The following is a 21,286-nucleotide window of genomic DNA, read 5'->3' as shown; positions in this document are numbered from 1 at the left end:
CTCGGGTTATACTTCCAGCAAACATGGTTCTGCTCGAAATGCAGCCGCACGTCTAAAAACTGCAGTTCGTCGTTAACTGGTGCCTCAAACGTGAACTGTAACCCCGACCCACACTCCCTGAACACTTTTAGAATGTCAACCATTCGAGCCGGAAAACGCCCACGTTCTACAAAAATAAGATAGTCATCGACATATCTGACAGTCTTGAGATGTAGGCCAGACAGGTTCTTTTCCAGATCCCTGTCAACGTACAACAGAAAAATGTCACTTAAGACAGGGGCGACGCTGGACCCGATGCACACTCCTGATTTCTGCGCAAATAGCTTGCCTTGCCATCCTATGAAAGTGGAATGCAAATAAAACCGTACCAATTCAAGGAAGTTTTCCACAGACATCCCGCATCGTGTTACGAACGCCATTTCGTCATTATCATCTGTAATATACCTTTTCACACGCTTTAACAGGCAGTCATGTGGAAGGCTATAATACAGGTCTGTGACATCGATACTGAAGGCTGCACAGGCACTCGGGTTGTTCTCCTTCAAGAAGGAAACGAGGGCGTCGGAGTTGGGGATCTTGAGAGGGTCGAATGCGTCCAAGCACGAAAGATGCCGGATTGTATCGGAAAGGAGCACATGGCAACACCACGTGTCAAAATTTTTGCAACGGCATCTTTCGTCCTTGGACGCATTCGACCCTCTCAAGATCCCCAACTTCGACGCCCTCGTTTCCTTCTTGAAGGAGAACAACCCGAGTGCCTGTGCAGCCTCCAGTATCGATGTCACAGACCTGTATTATAGCCTTCCACATGACTGCCTGTTAAAGCGTGTGAAAAGGTATATTACAGATGATAATGACGAAATGGCGTTCGTAACACGATGCGGGATGTCTGTGGAAAACTTCCTTGAATTGGTACGGTTTTATTTGCATTCCACTTTCATAGGATGGCAAGGCAAGCTATTTGCGCAGAAATCAGGAGTGTGCATCGGGTCCAGCGTCGCCCCTGTCTTAAGTGACATTTTTCTGTTGTACGTTGACAGGGATCTGGAAAAGAACCTGTCTGGCCTACATCTCAAGACTGTCAGATATGTCGATGACTATCTTATTTTTGTAGAACGTGGGCGTTTTCCGGCTCGAATGGTTGACATTCTAAAAGTGTTCAGGGAGTGTGGGTCGGGGTTACAGTTCACGTTTGAGGCACCAGTTAACGACGAACTGCAGTTTTTAGACGTGCGACTGCATTTCGAGCAGAACCATGTTAGCTGGAAGTATAACCCGAGGTCGTCAAAGACACTTCTTAATTCTCACTCCGGTCATTCCAAATTGGTAAAAAATAGCATTATCAGTTCCTGCTTGCGAAGTGCTTTGACCAAGTCCTGTCATCACACCATTCAAGATAGCTTCCAGACCCAGTTGTCTAGGGTTAAGTTTGCTGGATATCAAATCAAGACCAGATGATAGCAGGGGCGTGTTCTCGTTTAATTCAGTCATTAAAGCGTCTGGCCACTCCGCTTACGACAGACGTCCAGCCTGAAAAGAAGAGATTTGCCGTTTTGCCATATGTTCACCGCGTCTCCCACGGACTAAAGAACGTAGCAAGTAGGTACAAAGTTGGCGTGTTCCTTACAGCCCCCGTCAAGCTCAAACAGATATGCCCTGCCATTGAAAGAAAGAAAGAGGCCAAGGAGAAAAAAGAAGGATGTGGCGTTGCGCACAGGGATAAGTTTGTGGCCTGTAAAACATGTGTCGTATACAGTGTACCCCTTCCCTGTGGAGCGCGTTACATTGGTCAGACAGGGCGTTGCCTTAACAAGCGCCTACAAGAGCACAGGAACAACTTAAACAATGGTGATGACCTTTCGCATTTGGTCAAACATTGTCTAGAATGTAAAGTCATGAAAAAGAAAAAGAAAAAATGCACTGCATTATTCAATCAAACCCGTGTGCTATACACCCACAGTGATCAGACGACACGAGAAGTTGTCGAGGCTTTTCACATCGCAGGGGATCAACTGAAGTGCGTCAGCAAACCTTCTGTGTTCCTTTGCGATAAGGAGATGAATTATCTCGGGAGCACCTGACGAATGTTGTGTTTCATGGTTTTTAGTTCTCTGTGTTGTTTTTTCCCTTTGATTGTTTCTTCATATAAGAAGGTTTCATTGAATAAACCTTTTAGTTGCGAGTCAGCGCTTGTCCTGTTTCCCTTCTTTTCTTGTCCCTTGTAGTTCGCGCTGTTCAAATCATGAATAAACATAACAGGATTTAATTCACGACGTTTCGGCTGGAGGACCACACTCAAAAAAGGCTGGTCCTCCATATATATGGAGGACCAGCCTTTTCAATATATATATATATATATATATATATATATATATATATATATATATATATATATATATATATATATATATATATATATATATAAATTCGAGGTTTAGAAACGCTTCCTTTATGTAGAGACACGAAAAAAATCTCGACTTAAATAAGGTGCTTATCAATGTCTCAATTTATCTCTAGCTACCCAGTACGTTTAATTCCGTATGCTATATCCATATCCATAGTAACTTATTAACTATGTCATTACGGCAGAGATGTAACACCAACCGAGGATGAAGGCCTCCAATAGCAGCAGGCCACTTCTGCGCTGGACGCCTTGCTCCGCACTGCCTCACCCTTTAGCCTCACCCTTCTTGAGCGTCTTCGCATTTCCATTTCGTTGTCATACTAACTGGCCGCCTTAATTTCTGTATTGCAGCTACTTTGCACGTGTAGACTGTATTGAATTTCTCCACCCACTCAATTTCCCCGCATGCAGAAACCTTTATTTTCTCCAGATGTGCTCACCACGTCCCGTTTCTGAATTCTCTGCCTTCCTCTAATAGTAACTCCCCTCTCAACGAGTTTTTTTTTTTTTAAGGCACGCAATTTTCTTCTCTTGTCAGTACTACGTACCTTGCATATCAGAGCTACACAATTTTTTTTCTTACGCTGATGGCTGCACAACGTACTTTATTTCTCTTCGTTAAATGACTTCAAGATAGTCGTTAGCGTACGGTACAAGTCTCAAAGGCGCTTCTTCAGCCCTTTCCCAAACCGCACCCCTTTCTATCGCCCTAAGGAAATTTTCTTAATGTAATGATGTCAGCCAGATTGTCTTGGGGTTCCGCTAGTTAGTTCTGCATGTGCTTAAGCTCTGTTTAAGCTGACCGCATGAGCTACTTAGTACTCCGATAAACCTTTTTCCTTGTCGGAGTTACCAGGTCACAAAACCGTTGTAAGGAAGATAGAATTCAGATGTGCCCACCTCTTCTCAGCAGTGAGGTCCAAGAGGTGCTTGTCCTTCTCCCATGTGATGGTCATGTCTGGGTCGCCGGTCGCTTCGCAACGCAGCACCGTTTCCTGTCCTCGCTTCACATTCTGACTGGTGAACTTTGATGCGAAGCTTGGAGGCACTACGCGCATGTGAGGAACAAACACAAGGCAACCCGTTAAGAATCGCTCAAAGTACACAGCCTACAACTAGAGCTACTTCCTCGTATTTCAATAAATTTACGGCTCCTTAGACAGTAACGTTTCCACTGTAATAAATCGGCTTTTTTTCCCGTATAATACCGACGCACTTAGTAGGCGAAACCGAAATAGTGACAATCTAAAAACTGAAATACAAATTCTGACTGAGAGTTTAAAATGATTATACCTACTCCGCATTATTTATGACCTGAATACCGAAATTTACATCAACTGCCTATTATATAGGCGCATTATAAATTCAGTGCAACCCGTTATGTGGGAACCCGCTGAAGAGGCGAGTAGAATCTCCCAAATAGTTGCTTAAATTTAATGAGTATGTATACATATATGCTTCGCGGCGCCTGAGCAACAAAACATGAATTATGCTAGAACGGCTAAATGGCAAGTTGGTATGGATTCATTGCCATTTCTAGATTGGACTGTCGTGTTATTCACGTAGCGAGATAAAACAACCGGAGAGCTCGCAGAAGCGTTTATGATAAGAAAAGCAGGAGACTCGGGCGTTAGCAGCACAACCTTGAGCTTGCAGTACAAGGCATTCACTATTATTGACAGCTTTTGTTAAATCCTAATTAACCATTGCCACATGTTGTTAATCTCTTGGCTTCGGAATAGTGATATTTAAAAGAGGATTTTTCGAATAAACTTCAGTTGATAGTCCAGCGCCTTGGTGTGTGTCCTCTCCTTTCTTGTCTGTCGTCGCTGCCCGCTACTCCGCAGCGATGAAAACATGAGATAATTCCGAGCTTAGCAGCTTACGATTACGAAATCTCGACAAATGCTTTATCCTAACCTTACGTTCCTCGAATATTTAGCGTACCTGTTTCGATCGATCTACCAAAACACTTTACATTCTAGCTCTCTGTATTGAAGAGTCGAAAGGTATCTTCATTTGTTACTCTTCCAAGACACTCTCCGAACACTACAGTTCTGCTATTCACAATTAATTTGTTCTGAGTTGGTAAAATTATGGTGATTGTCAATGAGCTTTTGAAAAAAAAGTTGATCAATGTTTCTTTACTCTTCCCAATTTTAAGGCGAGGGGATGGGGGACCGGTTATACATGACTGCCAGACGCCTCCTACTTCACCCTGTGAGAGACGTACGCTTGTGGTTGGCGCTGCTCACATAACGCAGTACTTACCGTTCACGGCAAGCGTGACGACTCGGCTGAGGCCAACTCCGATACCATTGTGCGCCTCGCACAGGTAGTAGCCGGCGTCTGCGAGCTCTGCGTCTTGGACCATCAACGTGCCGTTGGTGTGCACGTGAATTCGGTAGCTTCCGGAGACGAGACGGAAGTTTCGTGGCTCGCTGCCTGCAAATTTAAACGAAGCTGATAATAGTGTGCGCTAAAGAGCTGTTTTTCTCCTTGTGCAAAGCAGACATCTTCCTATTTATTTTTCTCACAAAGAAGAAATACATCTTGCAGGCTGTTCATAATCTCATGGCTTATAAAGCACGAGAAGAATAAAATGCATCTACAGTATGGCCTCCAGTATATATCCTTAGAGACTTCAATCGATCCTATGATGATTCAAGAAGGCAAAAATAATGTCACTACAGCACCACTTGCGGGTGCCGCAATGTTGATTTTTCGCGGTCGCATGTGCTTAATTCGCTAGTAATGCCCAGTGAGGCATGATTGAGAAGCAGACTTCCAGTTAAGAGTACCATGCTGTTAAGATTATCATGCTCTTCGGATCAGCAAGCTGTTAGGATTAGCATGCTAGTTTTCCAGACTGATTCGATCAACTGGTAGAGAGAGCTGGCTAACGGGAAAGTTTCGACCTGAGCACAAAAAAAAAGAGTTGAAAAAAGAATACAAACGGGGCTCACCATAACCTTACAACGGGTGGTACGCACGCTGCCAAAGTAGAAGTGAATCAAGCAAGCATTTATGTTGTCCGGAATGAAATACTCCCATTTTGATAACTCTATTTGTATTCGTTCGCGTTTGATTTTTCTTCGATAGTACGTACGGATCGGTGATGTGTGTGACAGATGTCTTACTACATACTCATAGACAGCATAAGATTGGACTAGTAGGTTGCGGCTGATAACTGGAGACATTTTCCACTGGTAAATGGACATAGATATGGACTGGAAGAACGAGAAAATTTTGATGTTCTTCGCGTATTTTCGACTATGTCTCTACCCCTACGACACGCACAAAAAAAGGCATGCCACAACATGGCACAATATGCCAGTAAAGAAAACACCAAACAAAATTTTACGCGCCGCAGGGATGCACAGAAGCGACGAGTCGTGTTGCGAGCACGAAACGCTGACTTTCAGATGCGTACAATAATTTCTCCGCAAACAGTTTCACACCCAGAAGTAAGTTTGTATTTGTTGGCGTGTTATCGACTTGCAAGCATCCGCAAATACTGCCGCCTAAATTTTCAGAAAATGGCGCGAGCTATAACACTGGGATTTCGCTATCACTTTTCGTTATAACTTTTCATTTACTCTCTCGATAGCAGATGGTGCAACGTAAGTAGATTCACTTTAAGTACAGTGAGCTCTCGCCTGTTTTACAGTATTCACCCGGAATCAAGCATATGGCGCGTGACTACAAGTTCAGGACTCGCGCTATGCCAGTGTGCTATGAATTTTCACACCTTTCGATGAATTCACCATCACCCCCCTCCTGAGCACAGTTCCTAACAGAAAATTTCCCTCACACAAAGTGACCAATGAAGGGCTACAGAAAAAAACGCGTGACAGATCACGCTAGCCGTATATAAACGTTTTTCTGTTTATACAAAGGGCGCGGTCATATTGGCGAAGTGACGCCATCTAGCAACTGGTCCGGTCACTAACGCCATGCTGGCTTGGGCGGACGGTCGCAGATGCGTTCGGCTGATCGAAAGCATCTGTTTGCTGCTTTTGTAATCGGGTTAAATCAAATTCTTTGGCAAGTGGGGCGGTTGTGTTAAGAAGAATATTGATTTCACATGATTAGCACGGCCACTGGAAACCTTTATCTGGCGCTGCTGCCGTTGGCATGGCGTCCCTCTGCGAACATAAAATTGGCGTTGGCCAGGAAGCAAGCGCTTCCTGTAAATAAACGATGCGAGGGAGAAATCAAGACGCTCGAGGGTTGAAATTGACAGCAGAAATGTTGGTCGTATCTTGGCAGCTTAAGAAGTGGCGCTCACCAGATGCAAACTGACATTACGAATGCATGCAGAGAACAGTCTTTCTCCATCCTCGGAAATACTTAGTCCTAATTTGGTACAACATTTAATCAGTACTGTAGTGGTATTCTGCGTAGATTGCGTTTTCGCTGACTATTGCTGCAAGAAAGGAGCTGGTTTTCAAGCCCCGCGCAGCTTAAGCAGAGCCTGTCGCTCGGCCGCCGCACCATACAGAGGGAGTACTGACGATTCGTGATGGAGAACAGTGTGGTTGAACACGGGCAGAAGGGAATCTAGAATGCGGGACAACCAGTTTATTCTCTTTTCTTAGTGTTTTACAGCACTCTTGTCGAGCATAAATCGACACCAACTTTCCCAACTTTCATTACTAATCACAGGAAAAAGGTTCCCTTCCCCGCCGCTCGGTTGCTGTCCTCCTCACTTGTGAATGGAGTCTGTACATCTAGCTAACTACCGCGGTCTGTACCCTGAATGCTACTTTTTGGCGAAAAAGGTGTATAATGAGCGAACTATGTCTTCGTACGCAACAAAATTTCGTTAACACAGCGCAGCTCACCGAAATTGATTCACTGCATGTGCTTCACTGCACTATTCACGCCCGCCACTGTTGCGCACACAGTGAATAATCAGATGCACAATACAAGGAAAGGCGTAGCGACATCACCTGGCGAACAGCACGCTTCAAACGCTCCTCTTCGCACTCGCAGAGCCCGCCAAAAGCGCAGTGCGTACTAGTGCCGAAAGGTGGAAGCACCTTTTCAAAGACCACGCTTGAACGTGTGCTACGCAGAGCGGAAAGGAGAGGACCTGAAGCGATGATGTGACCACCAGATGCAGTGGAAGGAAAAGCGAGAGAAGGGTAGAGGTGGTGGATAGAGAGGAGGAGCAAACACAGAGCTCGAGACAGAAAGGAGAGAAGTCCTTTGCTTGCCAAGCAGAGATGCTGATTTGCAGCCACCTTAGGTAAACATTGGTGCCGACCCGTCGCAGCATGCATAACACCATGCCTTCTTGCTTTTGTCTTTTCCTGCCAGCTCCCGATCTCTCACTTTGTAAGCACCACCTCTGCTTCTTACATAAGCGAGCGCCGCTGCCACTGCCGCCGGCGTCCGCCAGGCGTCGCTGTGCGCTCCCCCACTTTCCTTTTCGCTACCTCCGCACTCCACCGTCCGCTCAGTCGCCGACGAATGTAAACATGAAGCCGACGACCAATTCAGTCGGCAGTGCTGCCATCTGCTTTGCAGCTCACGGACGAGCTCCGCCCTCACCTTCGTTCCCCCTTCCTCTTCCTAACAACAGAGGGCGCGGACAGGTTCTTTAATTAAAACTGTCCCGGCAGTTTGGGATGGCAGACGGAGGAGGAGCACATTGTTTGCGTTAACGATTTGCGACCGTATGTGTAATGAGAGCCGTTGCTGCCTTAGCACCTCGTCATCACGCGGAAGCAGACGCCTTGTTGTTCGTGCATGCCCGGCAGGTTCGGCTGCTGCACGCAGGTTCGCTAATGGAGACCATCTACACGGCGCTCCTTTATTGCGCGTACCACACCTACGTGTATCGCTACTACCTCGAGCGTAAGCCTAATGCGAGGCACGCGGAAACAAGCTCGTGCCATCCCAGCGAGCTGTGCACACGGCGAGACAACGACACGAACGTGCGCGCAGCATGGAAGTTAGTGGTGGTCTCGTTGTGCATGTAGCACGAATGGCCGCTGTACGTTACCGGCAACAGGCCGTTGTGGGTGTTAGAAGCGGCCTCGACTGCAACCTCTCGAGGTGATTTCCCGTTACACGGCAGTCAGATTACCGCAGGAGCAGCTACGTGGTGCTATAGCTTGCCATGTGGAGTCGGCGAGTTATTTAGGGGTGATTCTGTGCGACTTTCACCGTCTCGCTCGCTTTTCACTTCTCTTTAGCTGAAGCCTAGTAAAGAGGGGCGAAAAAAGGAAACAAAATAAATGAAGCTTAAATAGCACGGCTTCTTGTTCTAGCTGGCCATGTCCGCTGAGTATCGTCCAGTTGCCTCATTACGTCTGGTACGGTATAAGTGGCTTTGTTTAGGGGTCAAGTCAGTGTATGGGAATATTTCAGGAGACATTCACTTAGTTTATTCAACTTCATTTTTTTTTTCCGTGGAGCAGTTGCTCGTTTACTTCATGATGGGCTTCATATCGTATCTCTGTAAAACGGAGAAAAACCGCGATTTGCTAATTATGCTGGAATAGCAATGTTTTATTGTGAATGTAAGCCGGTTTCTGTTTTCGTTCAGCCTGATTAGCCTGTCGAATGGTAAAGCTGCTATGTTACCGATACCGAAAAAAAAGCACGAGTCCAAGCCACACTCGAAAAGATGAGTGGGCTTTAAATTATGCGCTTCAAGCATGGCGTGTCATATATCGACCGGTGTGAAGCAAGCAGCCCGAAATCTGGCTTCGTTGCAAATACGAACGTTATCGTTTAGACACGAGGAAGAAAATAATTATCAGAACCACTGTCCTCTGAAGAAATAAGGAGAAAAATAACAGCGCCTATTTGGCTCGCGCAAGCCTCTCGACTTTTTCATTTCGCATTTATCGATAGCGCCAAATTTCCCAAGCGCAATTCCCGCCGTCCCATATTTCACGATATCGATGAGCCAATATCAGCCCAAGCTCCTGCGATCTGAAAGGATCGAAGTGCTAAAGAACAACACTGACAACAATTGCATATGAAAAATAAATAACCTTCTTCCAGTTTTTCTGTTTTTTGTTTGCGCTCTCTTTTCTACATTGTCTGAATTGTTTCTTTTTTTTTTACTTTCGTTCTGTCACGGCACTTCATCGATCGGGACACTCGCACTCATTTAACACTCTCTAGACAATATAGATTCTACCGTGAAGAGAGCGGCCTCGACGCTCGAGGAGGGCCGCAACTCGCACCGGCTTGGAGGCGCGCCCGCATCGCTTATCATCGGCGGCTCGTGGATTGCGCGAATTTCTCAATACGCACGGGTATCCTGCGCTCGACGCAAAGTAGGTGGTGGTATAGTGTGATCGATTTGTTCCTGCGAAGGCTAATGTGTGTGCGCGTCGGCGAACCAGTGTGCCTGTACGCCTCGCGTGCGGGTAGAAGAAGGAGTGTAAAGGAGGGCCGGCACCGCCGGAAATCATCGATCGTTGTCGTCGTCTTCGTCACTGCTGCAAACCGACATTCATACGCGTGCTGTCCGTAATTCGCTTGATCTTCGCGCCTGCGCACACACGCACACATGGTGGCGGAAACGCGGGCGAGCCGTCAAGACGTGCGAGCGACGAGATATCGTCGCTGCTCTTACCCCTCCCTCTCCCCCCACCCCCACCTTCCGTCCCTGCTCGTCTCCTTCCCCACGCGGTCCATTGATCCGAGAACATCTTGGCACAGAGCGTGCTCGTTTGCCATTCGCCTCCTTTCATTCCCGGACTTTTTTCCGGCGATCCCCCATATTCTCATTCTCTCGGGCCCCTCTAATCAAAGCGCCGGAACAGTCAAAGAAACGCTTACGCCCTCACTTTTCCGGAGCGAAAACAGAACCAAAGTATTCGGCACATGTAGAGACAGCTCGAGAGAGAGAGAGGGAGAGAGTGGGCGGGAAAGGAAAAAGGAAACGATATCGACATCGCGAGAGACGCTGAGAGCCAAAAAAAAAATGAAAGAAATGAAAACGTTAGGAGGACGTGCAGGCTTGACTCGCCGTGGATGGCGTGACATTTCCTTCTCTAGAAATCTTGGTTTCAAGGTATGAAATATATCGATGCAAAGAAGAAAGAACAAGAAAATAAGAATTCCTTGCCCCTCACTGCGCTCGATATTTTGGGGGCGAGAGAGAAGGGAACGTCTGAAGTTCACCTAAATATTAGCCACGATTAATGGCTACCGTTGAAGCAGCTCGGGAAAATTTAGGGCTGGATGGATGTTGCTATATTATGCTCGGTTCATGTGGGTTCAGATATGATTGGTTCGTCATTGCTGTATTTTGTTCTGCAGCCCAGTGAGTAGCCTTCTAAGCCTAGACTGCTTCTGGCGGGAGAATCGAAATTATTACAGTCAACGGGAAATTACGTGGCCCGCAGCCGAATTGACCAGCTATTCAGGACAGCAGTCATGGGGGAAAAAAAAGACAGTTCTGGAAAAAATATTTCTAAATGTTAGCGAGTCTACTTGGAAACCACACAGACCACTCATAGTGTAAACTCTGAAAGTTGGAGAAATAAGTACTTCAGCCTAGACAGAGATCAAACGAAATGTTCTTTGATTTTAAATCCCGATTTTCAACAGTTGTCCTCATATGTAAAACATCCAAAATATAAACTCGCCGCAACCTTTGAAGTGTGCCGACTTTACTTTTTGAGCTTCTTTTCGCGCCAACCTTCGTGTGCTTCATTCCACAGCCGCCTCTTTCTTTAAGCATTTGAAGCAAGCTAAGCGTCGGCCATGCAATCCCTAACGGGAAGCAGAAACGTCTTGGCTGGGTGCACAACCGCGGAATATATATGTTGGGAGATGCGATGTCGCTTCCCCAGTTTTTTTTTTCCTGCAGTTTACTTGAATCAGAAGAATAATGAAGATAAAATATGATTTCAAGTAGCAGCTTTTTTACCGGAGGGTGGTGTCACCGCGAAATTAAGGCTGTGTTTTACAGTCCGTTTATCATGGCATTTTAACACATTTGGGGCACGTAGTAGTGCCGGCAATATCCGAAATTGATATATTATGTGCAGACCACTGCTGGACGGATTGTAAGTTATTTCTTCATTGCTTAAACTAGTCTCTTAGTCGGAGTAAAGCAGTCGTAGAGCACCCGCGCCTGTGGCATCATAAACTCGCGTAGCACAGCGCAGCCGCCAGCACTTAGCTCACGACAGTGGCGACAGGAGTGTTACCTGTGCGGACCCTAAAATTTGGCGACCATTGACTGCATGTTCTGTAAGGCACGGTGGTAGGCCGAGAGTTTTTCAGGCGGGGCTCGCGAGGTGTCGCGCCTGTAAACGGTAAGCGAATGAAAATGGATGGACAACTATAAAAGCTAAACATTGCACATTTAATTTGCCCGGCATTGCAGCCGGCTTTGGAAACCGCTTCCTGTAGGACACACCTTGTAATGCGTCATTACGATTCCAAGGCGTTTCTAAACCAAAATATTTTTCCGGCACCTATTAGTATAAATGCAGGCTTAATCAACACCTTTTCTGTACTTGCGCTATTCACGGCAGCTTGGGACAAGATCTTTGGATAAAGGTACTTGCGAAGAATTACAGGCTCACACTTAAGTGTGCTTATGAGCGGATATGCGAAGGCCTTTCCCTGTCCTCTCTTTATCCCCCCCCCCATTTTTCATTTCTTAAATTTATTTATATTGGTATTTTAATTCTTATTACTTTCATATTTATTTATTTATTTTTGTTTTGTTTTCTTTTTATTTTTCTATTTTTGCAAGTTTAATTTATGTTTTTGTTCCCATTTTTTGCATTGTTAATTTCTTATTTCAATACATATGCTGGTAATCAACTGTTGATTGACAGTTTGCGCGAACAACTTCCGTCCAAAAACTTCCGTCCACACCACTCACGAGCCAAGAAAGGCTTACGCCTTAATAAACCCAGCGTAGTTGCTTTTCCACTCTTCAGGGAGAGGCGGGAAGTCATGCGAATTTACTTGCAGTAGGAATGAGGCGTTCTCGCTTGCGTAGAAGCACCATTTGTCTCCCTCCAAAATAATAAACCGCGACAAGAGCCAACGAAACGCATCTTATTGGAAGTCGGTGTCAGCATTTTCACAAATGAAAATGCGTTAGCGCTGAAACATAATTTCTGCCTCGGGTGAATGAAACATTAAAGCCTCTCGCATTAGCTCCTGTAAGGGTGTCCGAAGGATGCATAAATCGCACTTAGCGGTTCAAAAAAAAAAAAAAAGAGCGGAGGGGGGGGGGGAGAGCAATCTAGAGCATGCTTGAAAGGTCATCCGTCAACTCCACCAGTGCGTGGATTACGTGAACGCGCTGGCACGCAATCATGCACGCAGCGATGTATGCGGTGGTGCATCTTGCAGGTTTCGTCGAGCTCACGCGAGCTTCATCCCTCTAACAGCCCGATGTTGCGTTAGTCACGACGCTTCCCGTACTGTGCCTTACACGCTGGTTACGAAGGACGACAGCATCTCCGGCGCTCGTGGGCCTATGGTGTTCTGGAAAATTTACGGCCCATCAGTCTTCCGCAGCGTGCAGCGCCCGTGGACTATAATTTTACTCAAATTTTGAGGCAACAATGTTTAAGAGTTGAACTGTCGGACTGATAATCGTGGAAACATACGCGTCGAGAATTAGATAAAAAACCACATGATTATCCCGGCACCGTTTATGTTGCGGTCGTGACTGCGATATTAGGTTAGGTGAGTGCAACGGGTGAGAGGCTCCCGGACTTCGGGCATTGCTAGCCTCAAGTCGGAACACCCACTTTTTGGGAAGGAATTGAATTTTTGCAGGCATCTTAAAAAAAAAACTACTTTTTTTGCGCTTTTATGTTCACAGCAGATTTCACTGGGAAACACAAGGGTCCAAGAAGCTACTTGCTGAAGTTTGCGAAAAAGATTGCTTCCTTTGTACGCGCATAATCGCAGCGCAGCTGTTAATACAAAGCGGGAAGAGAAATATTTTTGGTTCAATATACCGGGCAATTGTTTTTACCGTTTACAGATTTTATGTTCAAATCTACATTTATACTTCGATGCGGTTTATGCAGGTGGATTGTACAACAAGGCGGACACCATGTACCGTCAGACCGGAATGATATGCGAACAGTGCCTGTGGACAAAGGAAACTGCTTGACCTCCGCACTTTCAGATGCAGAGTACAAACTACCAGAGTCATGTTTCCGGGAAAAGGTCTACTGGAGTACATATTAGCACACCATGTGCAAATGAATATCTCGCTGCAAATGAAAAAGTATGACATACTCATGTTCTCGTTTCATTCCAGCCTGAGCGTACATGGCAGAGCTCAGTAATTAAACGAATAATTACCTCAAATTGACTAATCGACTTTTTATTTTAAATGTTAGGGTGCAAGATCATATGCGAAACTGGAGACTGTCAACATCGATTGTGAGACCAGTTTTAAATTTCTTTAATCGGCGATGTGGTTCGAAATATCAAACGTGATAAACGTGCATGCGAAAGGTCTTTTGGTTGGTTTTCCCGCAATGCTTACTTTATAAAATGGCGTTGCAGCGCATCGTATTGCCGCCGAAATCAAGGTAACTTTTCCTACACAACCAAATCCGCAAGCGGCGTCCGTATTTGATGCATAAGAAACGCGAGGGATGCTATTTCATAAATATGCAGTGCGCGAAAGGCATTTCAGCCTGCTCTGCTCAAGCATTAGCATACAAAGCAACGTTTTTGTGCTAAGGAAGCGATGTGGGCCCGTTCTGCGCCCTCCGTAGTTACACTACAGATATCAGGGTCGCACTAACTTGGCATAAAAAGTTCTAGCTTAGCGCGAAAGGTGAAAATATCTTTTCTACGCGAACGCTCCTATGCCAGAGGCATAGAAGCCGTCATCACCTTCCATGACTCATCAAACCCACCCCGTGCAGTGAGCAATGAAACAAGGAACGTAAGCAGTCGTAAAGCGGAGTAAGACGTCATGACAGGGCTCACCTTGCGCTCTCTTCCAATCAATCCGGGGAGCTGGGAATCCGTCGGCCGCGCAGTGCAGAGCGGCCGCGCCTCCGACGACCACGTTGCCGCTGGATGGCTCTGTCGTCCACATGGGCGGCACTGGGAGAGAACTGGCCCCGCTTCAGTCGGAGGTATAGCCCAGTGCTGCTTACTGGGCTAATGACTGGGTATAATGCCCAGATTAGGAGGCCCATCATTGGATAGGGGCTATACTGTGTTATGCGTGCGCTTTCAAGTTTTGAGACTCTTTTGTGTAAGACACCGAGGGATCACTTTGCATCCACTATGCATTTCCCAGACACTAGCTATGAATCTACGCAGGTGCAAGATGACATAAGGTTACGTTAATCACATTACTGAACAATGATTGGCAACGAATGATGCTACTGTAGACGGCTAAAGGCAACAACTCGCATACATAGCCGACCATTAGCCAACCATAGCCGACAAACTGCACCTAGAGCGCCCACATTGAGAAAGACGAAGATTTCGACAGCAGACAATAAGAGATGCGGCCCGCCATGACGACACATGCCATCTTGCTTCCTGTCCGAGTCTCCGTCTTTCGAAGACGTCTTTCCGAATTTCCAACAATGTCAGTGCAGAAACTAGGCCAATCGTATCTACTTAGCGATTTACTGTTAGCACCAGTGAGGATACCACATTACGTACTCGATTCGTCTTCGGCTTAACGTTAACCTGCGCTCCTTACAAAGAAAACTGAGGTGCATGTAGCGGCATCAAAACGCAGACTTCAGAAGGCATAGGACGTACTAAGCGAACGAACTCTTTCGGATTCGACAGCCGTTGAGTGCCCGTAGAAGGTCAAATGCAATTGTATCATTTGACATGGTGCGAGGAAAACTGCTCCCAATGCGTTGTTCAAGAAACAACTAATGACAGCTCTTCCTTCTGTGGCTGTAACCTGTCACTGTCCAGTGGCCTGTCTAGATGTCTACGAGGTTTGTGAATCATTTTAGAAATGTGCGATTAACCTTACGCTTTTTCTCTACAAGAGTCAGAAGCTTGCTGGTCGCTCACTTCGGGCTCTTCTTTTGTGGCTAAAGTTGCTGAGTTGTTAAAATAGCCCATAAGAAGTTCGTGTTAACAGTTAAACTTTTGTTTTCTTCGTATTGATTAACGACACAGACCGCTTCGCTGCAGAGCAAATGACCGTAACTTCAATATCTTGTTCTTGCCATTACACCTAAACTATACAAATAAAAAAGAAAGGCATTGAAATTTTTACTACGGATGCACGTCAGATAAATCCTGCTGGGGTAATAATAACTTTGCACTCGTCGAAGTCGTCTCCCTCATGAATTTTTTGTTTTCTACATCGTCTTCATCATCGCCATCAGGAAAGCGAAAATGTTACCAGATAAGAAGCTCTTCTGCGGTAACTTCTCTTGGAGCATGCAGTCAAGTGGCTCGCAAACATTTCAGTGAGTACGACAAGTACACCACGAAGAAAAGGGTACTCTGGTGGGAACACAGGCTAGAAAGGCAGGAAATACGGCGGAGAATTTCAATTCACCCTTTGTACCAAGAGGACATAGTCATATTGCAAACTTGCAAAAATAAAAAAAATTAAGCTGACACGATTGTTTCTGAAAGGATCGAGAAAGGCCTTATTGATGCACTGCTTGTGGGATCACAGTGCCATGTCTAAAGCATACCTATTTTTTACCATTTTTATAGGTCTTCTCAAAAGATAAACAGAAATAAATAAACAGGAGAGAGAGAAAGCTAGGGCCAGCTTTGCAGGCTTAAAACCCAGAACCGAAACGAGCTAGGAGCAAAGAAAAAGAAATTTAAAGAACACTCACTTTTGTGAGAAAAACAAAACAGGCAAGGAAGGCAACAGTTTAATCCGAAATCAGAATCGCCAAGTTGGCGTTTCAGAAAAAAAGAAACAGCTAGCCGAAGAGTCCAGTACGGAACAAGTATACAGTACAGTATGAAACACGGAAAATAAAGACACTGAGTATTGCTCGGCAGCGAGCTACGCGGGCGTTTGCTACGGTGTGATAAATTTAGCTACTTAGGTTCCAAGGCAGTCTTGCATAGGCTTCAGTCTAAATGCGCTAAGAGAATTTTCGGAAAATTCACCATTTTCACAATTTCTGAAATGCAAGAAAGCAAAGTTGTGTAAAAAGAATTTCTGCTCGCCGATCGTCTGGCTCAGTGGTCTAGGGGTATGATTCTCGCTTCGGGTGCGAGAGGTCCCGGGTTCAAATCCCGGCTGAGCCCTATGTTTTTGTATTTGTTCATTTTTTAAATTTCGCCGTAGGGGTCGCCGTGGCCGTACTCTGCCGTTCCCGCTTCACAAATAGAGTATGCTAGCGTTCAGGGTTTCGCATGTGTTTCAAGCTTAACAAAATAAGCCGCGCTTGAAATGGCTGCTACCACAATCACCTGTAATAAAGACTACAATTGAACAGACGTATAAGAGCTTATGTGCACTCCCTCCGCCCCTTTCCCTATCCTCTCGCATTTCTGCTTAAGGTACATTAGCGGAGATTAATTAAAAATGAGCTTTACTAATGACAAATCATGTTAAATATCTCAGGCTTAAGCCTGAAGCCGAACTCCTGTGAGTGCAAACAGTGCCTGCTGAACTGAAATCAGAGATCACACAGTACATGGAAGATGCGCTGTACTGTTTGTTACGCGAATTTGCTTCCCTTTGCGCAGTTTGTGAACGAACTAGCCCGAAAAAGTATTGTAGTGCGTCATTAGTAACCAGGACTGCTAGGATTAACACCATTTGTGAGTTTGCGATTTTTAAGTAGATTATAGCTTGAAAACAGCGCCGCAGCGGGACTGAATCACGACAGGAAAAAATACGCTAAGCACTCTGAACGTACGATAATTCTCTAGAGTTAATGGTTCATGTCAGGTTAAGCGTCTTTGCACCATAGTGTAGTGTGCGCTCGCTGCAATAAATTTGCCTTGAATCGAAGATATAGTTCGAAACAATAACGAGGCCCAGTACCACAGTGTGAGAACCCAAAATTTCTCTTTTGTGAGGCATTTTGGAACAATCCGACATATTTATAAAGAAAAAAAAACATTCGGCTGTTTACTCTCTTCTGCGTAACGAGCTAATTAAGTGAAAGTTGTCGTCATGGTGCTGCCTTTCTTTTCCTAATGACTATGATCTACAGTAAAGCGTGAGTCTTGCAGGCTTTGTGGCAGTCTGGTCTGCCAAAACGATCGCAACGGCGGCATATTCACGTGCCCGGCGCGGGTCACATAAAGGAACGTTGCGACCGGTCACGCGACCATGTATTGGTTACCCTCGCATGAATGGATGCTGACGATATTCCCCTTGAATGCGCTGGGAGGCGGTCTAAGTAAAACAGCTGTAAAAGTGCTGTGTTTTGACAAGGCAACAGCTACCCTCTTTAAGGCGCAGTTACACTAAGGGAGTTCAGTGTCCATAAGTGCACGCGGGGGCAGCCTTAGAAGAAGCAAATGCTGGACAAGTTGATGTGACCTCGTTATTCTGGGCACAGTGCAATTACACGGGGACGGCGAGAAAGAAAAAGACACAGGCGCTGACATTTGATCCGTCGTTGTCGTCTGATTGCGGTGTGATTTGAATATATAAGCCTTGATTTGAAAAAAAAAATCAGAGTTCACTCCCGTTTCATCACTACAAAATTCAGTAAGTTTAGGTACATTGAACTTCGTTAAACGTCCCGACCACAGGAATTGTTCTTGAGGCGTATAGTGGCACAATTAATCACTGAAGTTCACTTATATATGTGGAGGTTCATTCGTGTCTTGAATTCCCCTCTCCGCGTCTCAGCAGTGAATCCCGTGCCTTGAAAACCTTTCATATTGACTACATGTTTATGGCACGAACCCCACACAAGTGTGGAACCAAGAACAGAGAAAAGCAATTCGAGTTCAAACGTAGCCATAAACGATTAGAATACCGAAGAGTAAAGAAAACATTTGAGGAGAAAAAGACGCAAGTAATTTCCCCTAGACCTAAAGTTGTGCAACAGCTGAATGCAAATCCAAGAGGGGCTAAAACTAATGGCAATTCAAAATACATATTTGTAATCCTTTTGAGGTAATCAATGAGAGAAATTCAAATTAATTATTGACGTGCACGAGGGAATGAACGCCATGTCGCATGAAGCGATTGGGTGTCTGGTGTCGATAAGTTAATTTTGACCCTTGCTGTTTTTGTCTTTTTCTAATAGGGAAAACTGATAACTCTCTCCCAGCCTCAAGTTCATAATTCTTGTGGTGTATCGTCCTAGACACGCTAGCCATAAATTTTGCCTTCCCTCTAATCTTGTAAGCAGGAATCGAACGTTTCTCATTACAGCTCCACGAGAACGGAGGACACTATTCGTCCTCTTAGAAAAAGAGCACAACTAAGAAAGCACAACGAAACTATTTAGACGGGCCAGCACCAGAGCCAATGAAGAGTCCAGGGAAAGAAAAACAAAAAGAGAAAAATTGGCCTGCAGCGCATGCCACTCGGCCAGAGCGGCGTACGTTCGTCCATCCTTGTTTATCTGACGGCATCCAGGAACCATTATCTTGGCTCGGCCGACCAACGTCCCAACGCACGCACATGCACACGCGTGCAGATCGAGGCAGCTAGGCCGAGAAAAACCCGCGTCGTCCACTTTGGCGCTCCAATCGATTGCGTGGCCACAAAAGCGCGTCCGACCGCCGACTGCTCCCTCTGCGCCCGGAGGAGGCGGCCGTAGGGAACGCGAGGGAAGACGGCAGGGAAAGATTTGGGATAAGGGGAGTGGAAGGGTTGGCACCGGTACCTCCTCGTATGGGGAAACGGGGAATGGGGCTTTCCTAACGAACAGACGGCGGCATGTCCCGCACGAACGCGCTCAGATTCGTCGATAAATCACCGCACTTTTGCAAACCATGCGTCCGCCGAAGGAGACGCGCGGGGTCTCCCCCCTTCCCGTCTCTACGGTCCACCACACTGGCCGCGCAACGGACCACGACTGGGAGAGGCGCTGGAGGGTGCGTAGAGTGATGCTCCCGGTACTGGACGCGCCCCGCTCTACTCCCGCGGGCGCCTGTCTCGTCCGTTCCCTTAGCCGCGCAGACCGCTATCTGTCTCAGCATCTTGACGCTGCGGGCTCGCCGGCTGGAGTTGTGAGGAACTCCGGAGTGGAAAGGCCGCGAAGATAAAAGTAAAAAGAAGAACGTCTGGCGAGGCGACTTGAAAACGACGTTTCGTTGCGCGCGGTCGAACTTTGGTCACCAAAGGGGAAGTGCGTAGGGCCAATTCCACCACTTAGAAGGCGATGCGCGTGATAGGGGTGGTGATATGAAAGCAGCGATGAGCAAGAACCTAAAAAGTACAGGGGCGCCAACTTGAGTTCCATCGCACAAACCGTCCGGTTTAGCAGTTTGGTGGTTGGCCCACAGCATGGCACACATGTGTATGATAAGCAAGTCGCTTTAGGAGTTTAAATAACAGACTTGGCGCTTTCCCTTCGATGGCTTTGTTGACTGCGCCACGCGAAACAAACAAGAACCGACAGGGACAATAGAAGCCACGTTGTTGGGTTCATAACAATGTGAGGAAGCTTCCTTAAAGGGAAGCTGAAGCACTTTTCGAGAAAATGAGTTCCATGCGGCATTTTATAGTTTTTCGTCCGCTGAAAAAGAATATCGCATTCGAAAAGGGCGGAAATGAACGCACAAAGCTGTTTTTTGGAAGAAAATGGGCACCAGCGTCTCAGGGCGCAGAGCGAATGCCGCGAACGCCCGGGATCGTCGTGACGTCATCTACAGGGATCTCCGGCCAGCACCGACTGTGTTGCTGCGTAGCGCGTTGCTTCAGCTGGCTTGAGAACTTCGTTTTGCAAATTATGGATCCGTCGTTCACCACAGCGCAGGCCGAAAAGCAGCAAGCAAAGCAGGACGGCCGGCAGACTATCCGTGAATGGCGTCACTTTCGCCAGTTCCGTCCCCCCATTCGGCGCTTCCGGAAGCGAAGAGGGCGTGTCGGCGGCGCGTTTATAACAAGGGATTGCGGCTCATTTTGCGAACAGAATCGAGAAAAAATTTACACACATGATTTTCAAAGCCCCTTCTTCCGAACCATAGCGTTTCATGCAATTTGAAAACAGTTTCAGCTTCCCTCTAAGGTGCGCGAACAAGACAATGTTTTGACTACTTAGAGTGCATGAGATTCTTTCTATTTACCTTTCATTGTACTACCTAACATGGCGGATCAGTGGCTATAGAATTAGGCTGTTTAGCGCTAGTTTACGGGTTAAATGCGAGCCATGGTATCGCTGCTTTCGTTGAGGTGAAATGGAAACATTGGCCTGTAGGATATTTAAGGGCACGTTAAAGTATTTATTGATTTAAAAATTCATAGAATAGAATAAAACAGAATAGAACTTTATTTACATCACTATACATGATGTAGGAGGCCTGCGGAAAAAGCTGCCAGTAGCCAGCTCGACGGGGCCGCAGGCCCCCTGCATTGGCATTACTCAGTGGAGATAAATAGCACCTAAGTCATAACAAAAAAAAATCGTGTGTACAGTGCATGGAATAATAATAAGTGCATACATGATAACTGAATAGTGGCATTACATACAACTACAATTCTCATGCAAAAAAAACAAAAACAAAAATGTGTACTACAATTTGAAAAACTCGCGCAATGCCTTGAACGTAATTTTTTCAGTTTGTATATTTCGAGCTTCTAAACTGTTCAGTACCCTTGGCAGTTTGTTCTGCAACGTTTGAAGGCCGTATGTTGTTCTGCTTGTTTTAGCGTTCATGCCTTTTAACCTACATGCCTTCACTACATTGCAACTTATAACCTGTAGTGTTACTTTCGGTCGTAAAACTTTTGAATACCTACTATTTCGTGAAACTTAT

At 46.0% G+C, this 21,286-nt stretch overlaps 1 protein-coding gene and 1 non-coding gene across 4 annotated transcripts in view; one reads left to right on the top strand and one right to left on the bottom strand.

Moving 5' to 3' along the window:
• Positions 1 to 21,286, bottom strand: part of LOC144128633 (cell adhesion molecule Dscam1-like) — a 292,609-nt gene that overhangs the window by 40,408 nt on the left and 230,915 nt on the right. For all 3 annotated transcript variants that reach the window (XR_013313811.1, XR_013313810.1, XM_077662174.1), the window contains 3 exons: positions 14,366 to 14,485; positions 4,676 to 4,849; positions 3,305 to 3,452 (listed from right to left, as the gene is read on the bottom strand). Coding sequence is in view for 1 of the 3 variants with exons in the window: in XM_077662174.1 (XP_077518300.1) it covers positions 3,305 to 3,452; positions 4,676 to 4,849; positions 14,366 to 14,485 (442 nt within the window). In the remaining 2 variants the exon portion in view is untranslated. The remainder of the gene's footprint in view (positions 1 to 3,304; positions 3,453 to 4,675; positions 4,850 to 14,365; positions 14,486 to 21,286) is intronic.
• Positions 16,568 to 16,639, top strand: TRNAP-CGG (transfer RNA proline (anticodon CGG)). The gene has a single exon. It is a non-coding gene; the product is annotated as a tRNA-Pro (tRNA).

Source organism: Amblyomma americanum, chromosome 4, assembly GCF_052857255.1.
Source record: "Amblyomma americanum isolate KBUSLIRL-KWMA chromosome 4, ASM5285725v1, whole genome shotgun sequence".
NCBI lineage: Eukaryota > Metazoa > Arthropoda > Arachnida > Ixodida > Ixodidae > Amblyomma > Amblyomma americanum.
Note: the sequence above shows the minus strand (reverse complement) of the source record. Positions and strands in the feature narration are given on the sequence as shown.